General features: G+C 44.6%; 2 protein-coding genes across 3 annotated transcripts in view; one reads left to right on the top strand and one right to left on the bottom strand.

Annotated features, from left to right (window-relative positions):
* The window catches only part of LOC132387492 (zinc finger protein 850-like), a 65,223-nt gene that overhangs the window by 4,125 nt on the left and 43,425 nt on the right, over positions 1 to 17,673 (top strand). The gene's annotated exons all lie outside the window — the stretch shown is intronic.
* Positions 8,546 to 17,375, bottom strand: LOC132387491 (zinc finger protein 229-like). Of its 2 annotated transcripts, none has more exons than XM_059959861.1 (2): positions 17,109 to 17,375; positions 8,546 to 12,122 (listed from the first exon to the last, which is right to left on the bottom strand). In XM_059959861.1, exon 2 carries the CDS (start codon positions 11,739 to 11,741, stop codon positions 10,482 to 10,484), a length of 1,260 nt encoding a protein of 419 aa, XP_059815844.1. In that variant the 5' UTR covers positions 11,742 to 12,122; positions 17,109 to 17,375; the 3' UTR covers positions 8,546 to 10,481. The 2 variants fall into 2 exon arrangements, with proteins under 2 accessions (XP_059815844.1, XP_059815843.1); XM_059959860.1 differs by lacking the exon at positions 17,109 to 17,375 and adding an exon at positions 14,471 to 14,530.

Below are 17,673 nucleotides of genomic sequence, written 5' to 3' on the forward strand. Positions count from 1 at the left end.
TCATCCTTAATCAACTCAATCTACAAGCAAATCTTTAGGGCCTCTTGCTCAAGGACTTACAAGCACTTATGCACCTCTAATTTTTTCAAGCTTCTCCCATTTATTTTTTTTCTACGCCCAATTACTTCTACCAAATGTACATGACTTGCACATACTGTATTTCAACTGCTACTTTGCTGGCATTCTCCAGACCTATCGAAGTCCTTCTGCAGACTCCCGCTTTGCTCTAAACTACCTGTCCCGTACCTATCTTTGTATCAACTGCAATGTTCGTCGCCAAGGTATCAATGCCGTCATCCATATCATTCAGATTTAACATGAAACGATGCGGTCTCAATACTGACCCCTACAGAACAGCATTTGTTACCGACAGCAAAACAGAATTGCCCACATTATTCTGACTCTTTCTCCCTTGTCAGTACAAGTTTATTCCCTGTAATTCCATGAGCTGTGATCCTGTTAAGCAGCCTCACGTGCAGCACCTTAGAAACATAGAAACAAAGAAAACCTGCGGCACGTTACAGGCCATTTGGCTCACAAAGCTATGCCGAACATGTCCTTGCTCTAGAAATGCCAAGGGTTACCTACAGTTGTCTATTTTTCTAAGTTTCGTGTACCTATCCAGGAGTCTCTTAAAAGACCCTATCGTGTCCGCCTCCACCACCATTGCCGGCAGCCATTCCAACCACTCACCACTCTCTATGTAAAAAAAAACATACCCCTGACATCTCCTCCGTACCTACTTCCAAGCATCTTCAAACTATGCCCTCTCGTGCTAGCACTTTCAGCCCTGGGAAAAAGCCTCTAACTATCCACACGATCAATGTCTCTCATTTTCATGAACACCTTTATCAGGACACCTCTTATCCTCCATCACTCCAAGGAGAAAAGACTGAGTTCACTCAACCTATGCCTATCCAAACAACATCCTCGTAAATCTCCTCAGCACCCTTTCTATGGCTTCCACATCCTTCCTGTAGTTTGGCGACCAGGACTGAGCACAGTACTCTAAGTGGGGTCTGACCAAAGTCCTATATAGCTGCAACATTACATCTCGGCTTTTAAACTCAAGCCTGCGGATGATTAAGGCCAACGCACAGTATGGCTTCTTAACCACAGAGTCAACCTACATAGCAGCTTTGAGTGTCCTGTGGACTCCGTCCCCAAGATCCCTCTGTTCCTCCACACTGCCAAGAGGCTTACCATTAATACTATATGCTATCATGTTTGACCGAAGCAAATGAACCACATCACACTTCTTTGGGTTGAACTCCATTTGCCGCTTCTCAGCCCAGGTTTGCAGACTATCAATATCCCCCTGCAACCTAACGCAACCTTTGTGTCATCAGCAAATTTACTAACCCGTACCTCCACTTCCTCACCCAGGTCATTTATTAAAGTCACGAAGGGTAGGGGTCCCAGAACCGATCCCTGAGGCAGACCATTGGTCACCGACCTCCATGCAGAATATGACCAGTATACAACCACTCTTTGTCTTCTGTGAGCAAGCCAGTTCTGGATGCACAAAGCAATGTTCCCTTGGATCCCATGCCTCCTTACTTTCTCAATAAGCCTTGCATGGGGTACCTTGTTGAAGATCATCTGAAAATCGAAGCAAACAACATACACTGCCTCTGCTTTATCTATCTTTCCTGTTATTTCTGCAAAGTATTCCAAGAGATTTGTCAGTCAGGATTTCCTTGAAGGAATCCGGCTGACTTTGGCCTACTTCATCATGTTTCCCCAATTACAGTACCCAAGAAACACACTCTTAGTACACTCTAACATCTTCCTGACCACTAAGGTCAGACTAACTGCCCAATAATTTTCCTCTTAAATAGGGGAGTGAATTTGCAAATTTCTGGTCCAATAGAACCGTTCCAAAATCTAGTGATTTGTGATAGATCATTACTCATCACTTGAAGAGAAAACTAAGGGGGAACTTCTTCATTCAGAGGCGGGGAGAGTGTGCAGCGAGCTGCTGAGCAAGTGGCAGGGACGATTGTAATCTTTAAGAGAAGTTTGTTTAAGTCACTGGATGAGAAGCATATGGAGGGCGATGGTCCAGGTGGAAGTTGTTGGAACTCGGAAGATTAATGCTTTAGCACGGACTAGACTGGCCGAATGGCATTTTCCTGTGTTGTAGTGTTTTATGACTCTAATGCCTTCACAATCTCTTCAGCTAACTCTTTCTGAACTCTGCGGTGTCTTATCTACCTTCAGGCCTTTCAGCTTCAAAAACACCTCCTCTCCTTGGTAAAAGCATGTATCCTCACTTCTGCCCCAGGTGCTGCTGACTGTTTGGCATTTATGTAATAAATTTAATGACACAACTGTAGTGGGTGACTTCACTCTGCAGGAGGATTGGGAAAGTCAGATTGGCGTGAGATCGCAAAAGAGGGGATGTATTGAATGCTAACGAAATGGCTTTTTAGAGCAGCTGATGGTTGAGCCTACTCGGGGAACTGCTATCTTAGATTGGGTGTTGTGTAATAACCCAGATCTTATTAGGGAGGTTAATGTAAAGGAACCAGTAGAAGGCTGTGATCATAATATGATTGAAGTCCTACTGCAATTTGTGAGGCAGAAGCACAGGTCACATGAGTAGTATCGCAGTGGAATGAAAGCGAATTACAGAGGCGTGAGAAAGGTGATTCCCCAGGTGGATTGGAGGATGCTTGTGGAGATGACGTCAGAGCAGAAATGGCTGACGTTTCTGGGAATAGTTCATAATGTACAGGATAGATATGTCCCACAGACGTAGTTCTCAAACAGCGGGGCTAGGCTATCATGGCTGACAAAGGAAGTTAGGGACTGTATAAAAGCATATAAGGTAGCAAAAGTGAGTAGTAGGTTGGATAATTGGGTAGCTTTTAACATCCAACAACAGGCAAGTTAAAAATAAAAGCTGTAAGGGGAAAGGTGAAATATGACAGCAAACTATACAATAATATAAACCAGTTATAAAATATACGAAAGGGAGGCGAGAGTTGATATTGGACTACTGGAAAATGATGCTCATGGGGTACAAATGGGGAAGAGATGGTAGATGAACTTGATAGGTACTTTGCATCCGTCTTGTCCGTGGAAGACACCACCAGTGTGCCAGAGATCTATGAGTGTCAGGGAACAGGAGTGAGTGCCATTGCTATTACAAAGGAAAACGTTTGAGGCAACACAGGTTCTTGAAGTGGATAAGTCACCTGGACCAGATGGACTACATCCCAGAGACCTGAGAGAGGTTGCTGGAGAGATAACAGATGCATTGGGCATGACACGTCAAGAATCACTTGATTCTGGCATGGTCCCGGAGGACAGGAAGATTGCAAATGTCAATCCACTCTTTGGGAAGGGAGGAAGGCAAAGTAAAGCAAATTATAGTCCAGTTAGCCTAACCTCAGTGGCTGGGAAAGTGTGGAGTCATGATAACAGTTGAGGTTTTGGTGTACTAGGAGACTAATGATATAATGTCAAAGCCAGCATAAGTTCTATACAGGGAAATCTTGCCTGACAAGTCTGTTACAGATCTTCGAGGAAGTCATAAGCAGGATGGACAAACGAGAGGCAGTGGATATCACTTACTTGGATTTTCAGAAAGCTTCTGATAAGGTGTCACACATGAAACTGCTTAACAGGATAAATGTCAGAAGTAATACTGGCATGGATAGAGGAATGGCTGACAGCCAAGAGGCAGCGAGTGGGAATAAAAGCGGCCTTTTCTGGTTGGCCAGCAGTGATTAGTGGTCTTCAGGGGGTCAGTAGTCGGACCGCTACTTTTCACATTGTTTGTCAATGACTTGGATAATGGAACTGATGGCTTTGTGACAAGGTTTGCGGATGATACAAAGATAGGTGGAGGCGATGGTGGTGCTGAGGGAGCAATACGATTGCAGCAGGACACAAGTTTGAAGAACGGGCAAATGGAATACAAAACTGGGAAATGTACAACAAAGCATTTTGGCAAAAGGAACAATGGTGAACTATCATCTGATTGGGGAGAAGGTTAAAACCACAGATGTACAGAAGGAAATGTGATGATGATGATGATGATGATGACGTCGTCGACTCAGGACTGACTCAGGGCAGCGTCGGGCATTTTCGTGCCTTACAAGGCGCGGATCGGAAGGTTGTGTGGGGCGCTACTCCTCACACAGACATTTCACAGTATCTTTCTTTATTTGATGAGGTCGAATTGCGAGCTCAACACTCAATCCGGCACGAATGGAAAGCGTACAAGGGAGCGACTGTATTCGAACCCAGGGACCTCCGTTACGGAGTCCGGCGCTGACGTCACTACGCCACCAGGACCTTGGGCAAGACTCCCAGAAGATTAGTTTACGGGTTGAGTCTGTGGTAACGAAGGCAACTGCAATGCTGGTTTATTTAAAGTGAAGTAGAATATATTAGCAAGGAGATAATGCTGTTACTTTATAAGACACTACTCAGGCCGCATGTCAGAACATAACAAATGGGAGCAGGAGTCGGCCATTGGCCCATTGAGCCTGACCCGCCATTCAATAAAATCATGGCTGAACTCAGCTCCATCTACCTGCCTTTTCTCTATAACCATTAATTACCTTATTCTGCAAAAACCTATCTAACTGTATCTTATATATACTTCGTGAGGAAACCTCAACTGCTTCCCTGGACAGAGAATTCCACAGATTCACCACTCTCTGGGAAAAACAGTTTCTCCTCATCTCCGTCCTAACTCTTCTCTCCTGAATCTTGAGGCAATGTCCCCGAGTTCTACTCTCATCTACCAATGGAAACAACTTTCCTACTATCTTATCTATCCCTTTCAAGATTCTGGGTATTTCTATAAAATTCCGTATCATTCTTCTGAACCCCAGAGAGAAAAGTCCCAGGCGACTCAATCTCTCCTCATAGGTTAACCCCCTCATCCCTGGAATCAAACTGGCTCACCTTCTCTGCATTGCCTCCAAAGCCAGTACTGTATATCCTTCCTCAAGTATGGAGACCAGAACTGCACACAGTACTCCAGGTGCGGCCTCACCTGTACCCTTTATAGTGGCAGCATTACCTCCCTGCTCTTGAACTCAATCCCTCTACCAATGAAGGCTAACATTCCGTTAGTTAGAGTATGCGGGACTTCTATCTTAGAAAATGTGCGTTGTCATTGGAGACAGTCCAGAGGATCTTCACGAAGACGATTCCGGTAATGAAGGGGTTAAGTATGAGAAGCGTTTGCCTGCTTTGGGCCTGTACTCCTGCACTGACTTATGTTTAGTAAATGTGGGTGGAGGATGTTCAGAAGCTGCAGAAGGCTGTAAATCTCGTCACCTCCATCTTGGGTACTAGACTACAAAGTATCCAGGACATCTTCAGGAAGCGGTATCACAGAAGGGCAGCGTCCATTATAAAGGACCTTCAGCACCCAGGACATGCCCTTTCCTCACTGTTACCATCAGGTAGGAGATACAGAAGCCTGAAGGCGCACAGTCAGTGATTCAGGAAAAGCTTCTTCCCTTCTGCCATCCGATTCCTCAATGGACTTTGAAAGCTTTGGACACTCTTCAATATACAGTATTTCTGTTTTTACACGTTTTAATAATCTATTCATCACAGATAATTGATTTACTTGTTGATTATTGTTTTAATTAATTTATTATTATCTATGCCAGAATCTGTATTGCATTGAACTGCTGTTTGATTATTGTTTTAATTCATTTATTATTATTATCTATGTCAGAATATGAATTGCATTGAACTGCTGTTTGATTATTGTTTTAATTCATTCATTATTATTATCTATGCCAGAATATGAATTGCATTGAACTGCTGCTGCTGTCAACAAATTTCACGCCAAATGCCGGTGATAATAAACCTCATCCTGAATCTTGAATCTCACTGAAACCCACCGAATGTGGAAAAGTCCAGATAGGGTGGATGAGGAGAGGACTTTTCCTATGGTGGGTGTAGCCATAACAGAGGGCACAGCCTGAAAACTGAGGAGCAACCTTTTAGAGCAGTTGAGGAGGATTTTATTTAGTCAGAGAGCAGTGAACCTGTGGAATTCTGTGACACAGATGGCGGTGGGGGCCAAGTCTGTGGGTACATTTCAGGCAAAAGCTGATAGTTTATGGATCAGTCGAGGCATTACAGGATATACCGAGGAGACAGGTGCATGAGGTTGAGTGAGAACCGGGATCAGACATGATAGAACGGCGGAGCAAACTCGATAGGACTGACTGGCCTAATTCTGCTCCTATGTCTGATAGTCTTATACTGTGAGTGTCTTACACAGTAACGATTGACAAGAAATACTTATTACATTCGGCCGCGATTTCTTTGCTCTGTTACTAACTCGTCAGCATCATCTTACAGTGGTACAATATCAACTCTTGCCTCTCTTTTACTCTTTATATATCTGAACAACTTTTGATACGATATTATTGACTCACTTACCTTAATTTTTCATCATGTCTCTCCAGTGTTTTAATTTATTTGTCTCCAACTGGTTATGTAAAAACTGTCCAATCCTCTAACTTCCCACTGTTTTCTTGCTATATTATATGACCCCGCTTTTGTACTTATGAAAAACAGGAGAAAATCTGTGGATGCTGGAAATCCAAGCAACATATACACAAAATGCTGGAGGAACCTAAGAGGCCAGGCAGCAAATATGGGAAATAGTAAACAGTCGACGTTTCGGGCCGAGACCCTTCATCAGGACTGGGAACAAAGAAGATGAGACTTCAAAGGAAGAAGTGTGGGGGTTGGAGGGGTGGGAGTAGTGGTAGGTGATGGGTGAAACTGGGAGAGGGGGAGTAGTAAAGGAAAAATCTTCTTTGGATTTTATTTCCTTAACGATTCTCGAAAGATCATTGCTAATGCTTCCACATCCCTTCGACCTCTTTCAGATCTCTGGGGTGTACATCATCTGGTCCAGGTGACCTATTTACCTTCAGACCATCTCTGTTTCCCAAAGAACCTTCTCCTGTGTAACGTAACTTTACACATTCTGACCACTGACATCTGGGACTTCCATATTCCTGCCAGTGTCTTCGAGAGATAAGAGTGATGTACAAGACCTATTCAGTTCATTTGCCACCACCTTGCACCCCCACCCCATTACTAACTGTCCAGCATCATTTTTCAGTGGTCCGATATCCACATCCGCTTCTCTTTACACTATATGTACCTGAAGAAAAAATTGGTGTCTTCTTTAATATTACTGGCTAGCTCATCGGTGTAATCGATCTTTTCCTTCTTAATTATTTTAGTTGCATTCAGTCGGATTTTAAAAGCTTCCCAATCCTCTAATTTCAGAGTAATTTTTGCTCTGTGCCCTCTCTTTGGTTTTTATATTGTCTTCGGTTTCTCTTATCAGCCACGGTTTTGTCTCCTTACCTTTAGTATACTACTTCCTCTTTGTGATGTGTATATCCTGTGCCTTCTGAATTGTTTCCAGAAATTCCAGCCATTGCTGATTTGTTTTCATCCCTGCCCGTGTTCTTTTCAAATCAATTTTGACCAACTTTTCTCTCATACCTCTCTAATTCTCTTTATTCCATATCTGACTTTAGCTTCTCCTTCACTGTCGGGGTGAATTTGATCACATAAAGATCACTTGCCCCTGAGGGTTCTTTGAACTTGTGACCTAATTAATTCCGGTTTATTACAACATCCAATCCAGAATAGCTGATTCCCAAGTGGGCTCAATCACGAGCTGCTCTAAAAAAGCATCTTGTAGGCATTCTAGGAATTCCTCCTCTTGAGACCAACACCATCCTGATTTTCCTAATCACCTGCATGAAAATCCCTCATGATTATTGTAACACTGCCCTTTTTGCTCGCATTTTTCATCTTCCATTGTAATTTTTGGACCACGTACTTACTACTGTTTGCAGGTCTCTATACCATTCCCATCAGGGATTTTTTTTTACAGTTGCTGCTCCTTAATTCTACCCACAGAGGTTCTACACGTTCCAACCTGATGCCACTTCTTTCTAATGATTTTATTTAATATTTTACCATCAGAGCCACACAACCCCACAACCAGCGTGCTCTTGGCTTGTTCTTTCAAGAAACATAAATATCTGGGGAACAAGAGGACCAGCAGATGCTAGAAATCTACACACAAAGTGCTGGAGGAGCTCAGCATGTCAGGCAGCATCTATGGATTTCATTTCAGGCCAAGACCCTTCACCGGGACTCTTGATACCCACGAATCTGGAATATCAACAAGCTAAGAAAATAGAAAATTGTGTAAAATAGGGAAAACCTTTGACAAAATTTAGTTCAAGGCTTTAAAAAAAAACAACCAAACGGAGCTCAATAATTAACAAATACAACACAGGCAATAAACACTTTCATCAATACCGATGTCGACTTTTTTAAAATAAAAATATCTTGGTCCTATTTCAAACAGTAAAATTTAGAAGATAAAGAACTTAAGAAAATTTTAGAAAATACTAATTACACTCTCACTCACTTAGATTAACACTACCTTGGACAGAAGGAGGAAGAGAAATAACACACATGAAATTTAAAAAAAAAATCACACAACAGTCAGATAAAACTTTTAATCAAAAATGAACTGGATTCAGCATTCCATGTGTGTATATGCAATCGTGATAAGATATACAGAACAGAAAACTTAAATGAGAGGCCAACTCAGAAAAATGAATTATCACTCTGGAAGAAAACATTAACCAGTGGAATGAGTATGACCCTCCATGGGAGATATCCCACCGATCTAAGAAGACGAGATGGTGACAAAACTATACGTTAATCAATACATTATTTCAGATGGAACAGTCCGTAATAACCATCCGGATATAAAATTACAGGAAAAACAAGCAGAAACAACTCCCTCAATAAATAAAGCATTTCCCAATGCACACAAGTTCCTCAACCAGTGGAGCAGCTCACCATGGGTATAGTTTGTCATCAGTCAGACAAACAAAAGATTTTCTTGTGTCAATCAGCTTCCGAATGTAACTACTCTGTCATTCGTTGCCATGCCCTGCTGCTGATTCCCTTCTCCTCGACATCTTCACTCTGCAGAAAACTCAAAGGAATCCTCTTCACCACAGAGAGGTTTTTGTTTGGAATCCATCACCACTGGACAATGGATCCAGTGGTGGATCTCACCACCCAGGGAGAGTGAGATATGAACAACAGGGGAGGATTAAAAAGGAATGTCATGGAACTGAATCACTGGCAGGGTCCAGCTGGCTTGAGTTGACTCTCTACTGTACACTAGTTGTGTGAAACCTAAATACTGAAGACAGAATTCAAAATATTTATTTGTCTTAGACCCAGAATATTAAACTCCAGTTCCATTAAAGGTGAATGTGCAGCAGAAGAAACTCCTCCCATGCTTAGTGACCAGGGTGCAGGACTGGGTGTGGTGAGCAGCAGCAATAATTGCAGAGTTCAGCACCGACAGACAGTCTCGAAATTGCATTCAGCAATTGTGATGGACAAATATCCAGCATGCAGCCTATTGAAACTTTCTCCCCAGTGTGAACCCGGTAGTGTGTCACAAGTATAACATGCTCTAAGGTTTCACTGCTGATGTAATGGCCTCTCTGTAATGTTTCACTGCTGAGGTAGTGGTTTCTCTGCAGCAGCAATGTTTAGGTTACAACTAGAGATAACAGGGTTTTGGAGTGCTGGGCTGTCCAATGACAGAAATGTTCTTTCTTGTGAGTCTGGAAGTGATATTACCACGGTCTTTTGCCAGGGAGACGTGAGAAGATGCAAATGGAGAGAGAGAGCACTTTTTCTTTTTTTTAATTTTCCTTACTAATGCAATGGTCAAAGTAAGAATTATAAAGCTCAATCATTTAATCACATATTGTTTACTGTTTGTTATTTCAGCATACTAATTTGTAACGGGGACACCTCAAGCAGCATCCACCCAAACGAGATTTCTTAAGTTTGACCGGGCTGAGTTGGGGGCTATCACCCCGTATTTTAAGCTGCTAGCTGAAGCGAGAGTTACATGAGCTTAGATGACTGAGTGAATACATTCCCACATTCGCAGCAGGTGAACGGCCTCTCCCCACTGTGAACTCGATGGTGTGCTATTAAGATGGATGACTGAGTGAATCCCTTCCCACAGTCTGAGCAGGTGAATGGCCTCTCTCCAGTGTGAACTCTCTGATGTACCTTCAGTTTATATGACTGAGTGAATCCCTTCCCATACACTGCACATGTGAACGGCCTCTCCCCAGTGTGAACTCGCTGATGTACCTTCAGTTCAGATGATCGAGTGAATCCCTTTCCACAGTCTGAGCATGTGAACGGCCTCTCCCCAGTGTGAACTCACTGATGTACCTTCAGTTCAGATGATCGAGTGAATCCCTTTCCACAGTCTGAGCAGGTGAACGGCCACTCCCCAGTGTGAACTCGCTGATGTACCTTCAGTTCAGATGACTGATTGAATCCCTTCCTGCAGTTTTAGCAGGTGAACGGCCGCTCCCCACTGTGAACTCGTTGGCGTGCCATTAGGATGGATGACTGAGTGCATCCCTTCCCATAGTTGAACAGGTGAACCGCCTCTCCCCAGTGTGAACTCTCTGATGTACCTTCAGTTGGGATGACCGAGTGAATCCCTTTCCACAGTCTGAGCAGGTGAACGGCTGCTCCCCACTGTGAGCTTGCTGGTGAGCCATTAGGATGGATGACTGAGTGAATCCCTTCCCACAGTCTGAGCAAGTGAATGGCCTTTCTCCAGTGTGAACTCTCTGATGTACCTTCAGTTTAAATGATTGAGTGAATCCCTTCCCACACACTGAGCAGGTGAACGGCCTCTCTCCAGTGTGAACTCGCTGATGTACCTTCAGTTCAGATGACTGAGTGAATCCCTTCCCACACTCTGAGCAGGTGAACGGCCTCTCCCCAGTGTGAATTCGCTGATGTACCTTCAGTCGGGATGAGCAAGTGAATCCCTTCCCACAGTCTGAGCAGATGAACGGCCGCTCCCCAGTGTGACCTCGCTGATGTACCTTCAGTTTGTATGAGAAAGTGAATCCCTTCCCACAATCAGAGCAGGTGAATGGCCTCTCCCCAGTGTGAACTCGCTCATGTACCTTCAGTTGGGATGAGCAAGTGAATCCCTTCCCACAGTCTGAACAGGTGAATGGCCTCTCACCAGTGTGAATTCGCTGATGTACCTTCAGTTCAGATGACTGATTGAATGCCTTCCCGCAGTTTGAACAGGTGAATGGCCTCTCCCCAGTGTGAACTCGCTGATGTACCTTCAGCTCGGATGAGCAAGTGAACCCCTTCCCACAGTCTGAGCAGGTGAACGGGCGCTCTCCAGTGTGAACTGACTGGTGTCTCAGTAGATGAGATGAACAAGTGAATCCCTTCCCACAGTCTAAGCAAGTGAATGGCCTCTCTCCAGTGTGAACTGACTGGTGTCTCAATAGGTGAGATGAGCAAGTGAATCCCTTCCCACACTCTGAGCAGGTGAATCGCCTCTCTCCAGTATGAACTGACTGGTGTGCCAGTAGGTCGGATGACTGAGTGAATCCCTTCCCACAGTCTGAGCAGGTGAACGGCCTCTCCCCGGTGTGAACTCGCTGATGTACCTTCAGTTGGGATGAGCAAATGTACCCCTTACCACAGTCTGAGCAGGTGAACGGCCTCTCTCCAGTGTGAACTGACTGGTGTCTCAGCAGGTGGGATGATTTAGTGAATCCCTTCCCACAGACTGAGCAGGTGAACGGCCGCTCCCTAGTGTGAACTCGCTGGTGAGCCATTAGGTCAGATGACCGAGTGAATCCTTCCCCAAAAATTCAGCAGATGTCAAGCCTCTGCATAGAGAGAACTGACCAGTGTATCCACAGGTGGTATGACCAACTGAATGCCTTCTCAACCACAGAACAGATGAATGGCCTTGCCCAGTGTGAACTTGCTGATGTACCTTCAGTTGAAATGACTGACTAAATCAATTCCCAGTGTCCCAGCAAATGACGGGCACACCAGTCGGTCAGATGATTGAGTGAATCCTTCCCCACAGTCTGAGCAGGAAGGATGATTGAGTGAATCCCTTGCTCCTCTCTTAAATATCTGGACAGAGACAGCAAAACTGGCATGTTGTGTTTGAGATTCCCGTAGACAAATTCCTTGTCATTTTTAACCTGTGAAAAGATTTACAAAATCCATCAATGGGTGAAGGACAACATTTCAGATGAAATCACTTGAGTTGTCAAGGTGTGATCTGACATCACAGGAAAGTTCAACTCAAGTTGGAGAGAGAAATAATCTTGTACCTTGGCACAGTGCTGGTATCTGGAATGACCATTAAATTCTCTGATGCTCTTCCTGTCTCTATAATAATAGGGCATTTCTGCCATCTCCAGTCTGTAAACATCACCAAACATCTCACATGGTGTGTACGTACCGGCTGTGTTGTGAAAAGAGCACAGCAGCACAGCTTTCACCTCAGACAGTATTTAGAACTTAGAGATGGGGCCACTGAGGAATTTCTACAGGGACACAATTGAGAGCATTGTGACTGGCTGCATCGCTGCCTGGTATGGGAACTGTACTTCTCTTAATCGCAGGAAACTGCAGAGAGTGGTGCGGACAGCCCAGCTCATCAGTAGATGTGAACTTCCCACTATTCAGTACACTTACACAGACAGGTGTGTAAAAAGGGCCCAAAGGATATCGGGGACCAAATTCACCACAACCACAAACTGTTCCTGCTGCCACCATCCAGGAAATGGTACCACAGCAAAAGGAGCAACAGGCTCTGGGACATCATCTTCCACCAGGCCATCAGACTGATTAGTTCATGCTGATACAATTGCATTTCGATGTTATATTGACTGTCCTCTGTACACACTATCTATTATAAATTACTGTAAATTACATTTTGCACATTTAGATGGAGAGGTACCGTAAAGTTTTCTACTCATGTTTATGAAGTATGTATTCAATAAAGTCAATTCAATTCACCCTCTCCAGTATCTGTTCTGTCATTCTGGCTCCCATTCCCCCTACAACTTATTTTAACCACATCACCTCCCCCACCCCCAACATTAGCAATCTTTACTGCTAGGATATTAGTCCCCTATTGTCCTGTTCCCCTAACTAACCAATCCCCTAGCACCCCTTTGACTTTCCTCTGCCAGGCAATTCCCCCCCAACAGTTTCTAAAGTGGTCCACCTGTTGTTGTGTGGGATAGCAACAAGAGTACTTGGCGATGGCTATTTAACCTCATTCCCCTTCCTGACTCTCACCCAGTTTCCTGTGTCTTGCACCTTGGGTGTAACTCATCTCACTTCATGTCATATCTATCACCTCCTCCAACTCCTGGATGATCCGGAATTCATCCATTTCAAGAACCAAAGTTCAGGGCTATAAGCTGCAGCTGGAAGCACATCATGTAGGTGAGGGCATCAGGGACACTGGAGGTCTCCCCACCTTCCCGCCAATGCCCCTCTAATTTGTAATGACCAGTGTGCATGTAAAGCTTGTATTGTGCCTTTTTAGCCAGTGACATGTGCACAGTGTATTTTAATCAGATTCAGATGTATTCATTTTCACTGTCAATAGGAACTTTGATCTCCTCTGGGTTCCATCCAGTTCATCTGCACTCTCACACAACCTATGTAGCAGGCCTGTAACGGCTAATGAAGGATTTTCTCACCAAAGCTTTTGCACATTGTCCATATGTGGTTTGCTAGCTAAATTACACTTTAAAAAGACAGATTTCTAAAATATCACTCCACTGCTTCCCACTTGTAAATTCTCCACCAACTTTTGCATCACCAAAATGCAAACAGGCATCACTAGCTTCTGTACTCTACATAAATATTCCCCCTGAACCCTCCCCCAATGACTGACGGTGGTGAACTCAGTGATGGCAATGCCAATGAATATGAAGGGAAGGGCAGTAGTCTGTCTCACTGGAGTCTGGCACATTTGTGATGTGAAAGTTGCTTGTTTCCCAGGGCAAAGGTGTTTGATATAATTATGTACCCAGAGAGAAAGGGACAAAACATGTCGTCACGGGTTGAAAAGTCCTGAACAAAAGGAGGAGGAACAAGCAACACACACAAAATGCTGGAGGAAATCAGCAGGCCAGGCAGCATCTATGGAAAAGAGTACTAATGCTGAATTCCGCCGGTATTGTGTATGTGTTGCTTGGATTTCCAGCATCTGCAGATTTTCTCTTGTTAGTGATTGGAGGTAGAACAAAGGTGATTTTCTCAACTGCTGATGTAAAAGATTTTGTTCCCTTTCTCCGAGTTCCTAATCCTTGCATTTAGATAGCTGGAGCTCAGCTCTGTCTGAGAATCCATCGTTTCCCATTCCCTCAAGAGCCGGAAGCTCCGCGGGGCCCGTGTACGGATCGTGGGGCTGAAAGAGAGGGAAGAGGTCAGGGCTGTCCTGCGATTGCGGGTCAGGGTTTTCGAAGTTCACAGGAATTGCCCTGAAATTGGTGTTTAAGATAGAAAGACTAACAATCGCTCTTACCCGCAGGGCCTTCTGTGTACTGTGCGCATGCGTGATATTCGGAGACGTCACAGCCCTGACGCCTGCGCATTTCATCGGTGTTTCAAAGCTGGTCAAAATTTATAAACGCAGGACCTTTTGGATAATGTGGGTGCCATTAAAGATTTCTGCAAGCAGCGGATCAATGTCCATACCTCAGTTTTTTTCGTGTGTGTATAGAGAAATCTGCAGCTGTTTTAACGCAGAAAGCGGCTTCCAGAAACAATATACTCAATTTCAACTTGTAGCTAATGCCAAAGTAAAACGCAGGTATAAAACACAGGATATTCTGCAGTTGCTGGAAATACAGAGACGCACACACACAAAATTCTGGAGGAACTCTGCAGTTCAGGCAGCAACTAAGCAGCGGAGTCCACAGTGTAGGCATGCTGAAGAGGCTCGGTCTAAAGGTTGTCTATTTATTTCCTCTCTACACTTGCTGCCTGATTTGTTGATTTCCAGCAGTATTTTCCAGAAATTAACCACCAATTTTTCCGGTCAATCAGTTTCCAAATGTTACTTTTGTAACCATATCCAGCTGGTCTGATTCCTCCTCCTCCTCCTCGTAAACTCGAGACCCCATCTCTCTCTGGAGCCCCTGACTCAGGCTGGCAACAATTTGGTTTTTGATTTTGCTCCATCGAAGTTTCACCCGCGAGTCTGCTGTCACAATTTAGAGGGGCATTGTGTTGCGAGACCGCAGTTTCGTTCACTGTGAGTGTCGTTTTAACTGCCTGAGTGAGGAGGGACTGTGACGTCAGTCACACACTGCGGCAACGAGAGAGAGAGAGAGAGAGAGAGAGAGAGAGAGCGAGAGCGAGAGCGAGAGAGCGAGAGAGCGAGAGAGCGAGAGAGCGAGAGAGCGAGAGAGCGAGAGAGAGAGAGAGAGAGAGAGAGAGAGAGAGAGAGAGAGAGAGAGAGAGAGAGAGAGAGAAAAAGAAAAGCTGTTGGAAATTCAGCTTGCCACTTCAGCGTGTGACTGCTATAGGCTACAACTGTTCCATGCCCAAAAGGCTGGGTTAATCTGATCATCGGCACGCAGTGCACAACGGATGTGTGACTGTCACTTCGCGTCATCCATAAGTGTGGATTTGCTGGAGTATCCTGTGGTATCACTTTTGTTGTCCCTTACCCGGAATCGGGGTGTTCTGTGGTAGCCACTTGAAGACGATATTCCTGTGACTGTCACCTGGTGATATTTCTAAGTGGATTTCGGAACTAATCGACGGATAAGATCTTCGGCGACTGTTATTTCGTTTACCCAGCGTGGAATGTGTGTGAAATTCTTCGTAATTGCCTTCTCTCTACATTTTCGTGTGGATTTACAAGTCTCTCCTCTCACTCACATTTTCCGTGGATTACTGAACTTTTCCACTTTCCCATCTGAAGACTTTAAGCATTGTTTCCCAAGCTTGATATTGTGGGAGCTATATATACGCATAACACTGTTAACTTCTGTTTATTTCCTTTAATCTTTTATATTTGGAGTGGAAACTAATAAACATAGTGGTTTTCACATCGAAACCAGACTCCGTTAGTGATCTATTGCTGCTGGTACGTAACAATTGCAACAACCCAGCTGTCTGAGGCACAGTCCTTTAAAATTGGTGAGAATGGCCCAAAACGTTGAAAAGAGCGGAGAAGAAGGAGTTTAACCAACTTCGTCCGGAGCCCTGAAGAACGTCACAACCACCGTGAGCTCATCGTCTTGTTCAGCCCGGAGAAAATCATGCAGGGAATTCATGCAGGTGTATAAGATGATGAGAGGCATTGGTCGTGTGGATAGTCAGAGGCTTTTTCCCAGGGCTGAAACGGCTAACACGAGGGGGAATCGGTTTAAGCTGCCTGGAAGTAGGTACGGAGGAGATGTCAGAGCTAATTTCTTTTTAAGCAGACTGATGTCTGTGTGGAATGCACTGCCAGCGACGGTGGTAGAGGCGGATACAATAGGGTCTTTTAAGAGACTCTTAGATAGGTACATGGAGCTTAGGAAAATGGGTGCCAATGCAGTAGGGTAATTCTAAGCATTTTCTAGAGTAAGTTACATGGTCGGCACAACATTCTGGGCCAAAGCATCGGTTATATGTTATAGATTTCTGTGATTTTATGAAATTCAAGGGAAATCTCCTATCCCACAGAGTGGTAACTAGTTGCAACCTGTAATCTCAGGGAGAGTGAGAGGGGAACGGCATATACTGATATGAAACAGAAACTTGGGCAGGGACCAGATGGGCTGAGTGGCCTCTCTTAGTGTACAGTGTGAGAGTGGTACAGATAGTAAGTACCTGAGACAGGGGATTTGATACAGAACTGATTTATCTTTCACAGATCCACAATATTAAAAGCCAGTCTAGATTAAGACTAACATCAGCAGAACAGACTCCTCCAATGCTCAGGGACCAGGGTTCAGTCCTGGGTGCGATGAGCAGCCGCAAGAACTGCAGAATCTGACAGTAACAGTCCCTCATGAACCTGCAGCTGCCTTCAGTCACCGTGATGGTGAAACATTTAACACGGAGCTGATTTGTGAAGTTGCTGGTGTTACAGCAGCTGGGATGACTGAGGAAAACTCTATGCTCACTCCGGACAGAAATGTGGCCTCTATTGATTGTGAACTCACCGGAGCATCACAAGGTGGGTTAACTGAATGAGTCTCTTCACACACAATGAGCAGGTGAACGGCCGCTTCCCAGAGCGAAGCTGTCGGTGTATCTGCGATGGCCGACTGAATCCCTTCCAAAATGAGAGCCAGTGAATGACGTCACAGTGCTCTGAACGTCATGGCGATGTATCCAATCAGATCACGTACATGGACACGTGCCCGGGCTCTCCTTGTCGCGAGTGAGGCGCTGTCTTCTCCAGCATCTCCGCCTCCACATTCAAGGACCGGAGGCATTCAAGCGCTGGTGAACTGACAGATACAGCGGAACTAACGAGCTGTTCTGTTTGTGAGTCCCATAGACAAGTCCTTTGCCTTTTCTACACTGTTAAAAGTTTACAAAGCACGTCGGTGGGTGAAGGACATCATTTCAACTCAAATAACTTTAGTCTCCATGGTGCCTTCTGATAAATAAAACATTTTCACAGTTCAAAACAAGTTGGAGGAACAAGACTTCATCTTCTAACTGGCCACAGTTCCGGCATCAGGCAGAACATCAAACTCTCCGCTTCCCTCTCTGTGTCAA

This window comes from Hypanus sabinus, unplaced genomic scaffold (assembly GCF_030144855.1).
Source record: "Hypanus sabinus isolate sHypSab1 unplaced genomic scaffold, sHypSab1.hap1 scaffold_192, whole genome shotgun sequence".
In the NCBI taxonomy this organism is placed as follows: domain Eukaryota; kingdom Metazoa; phylum Chordata; class Chondrichthyes; order Myliobatiformes; family Dasyatidae; genus Hypanus; species Hypanus sabinus.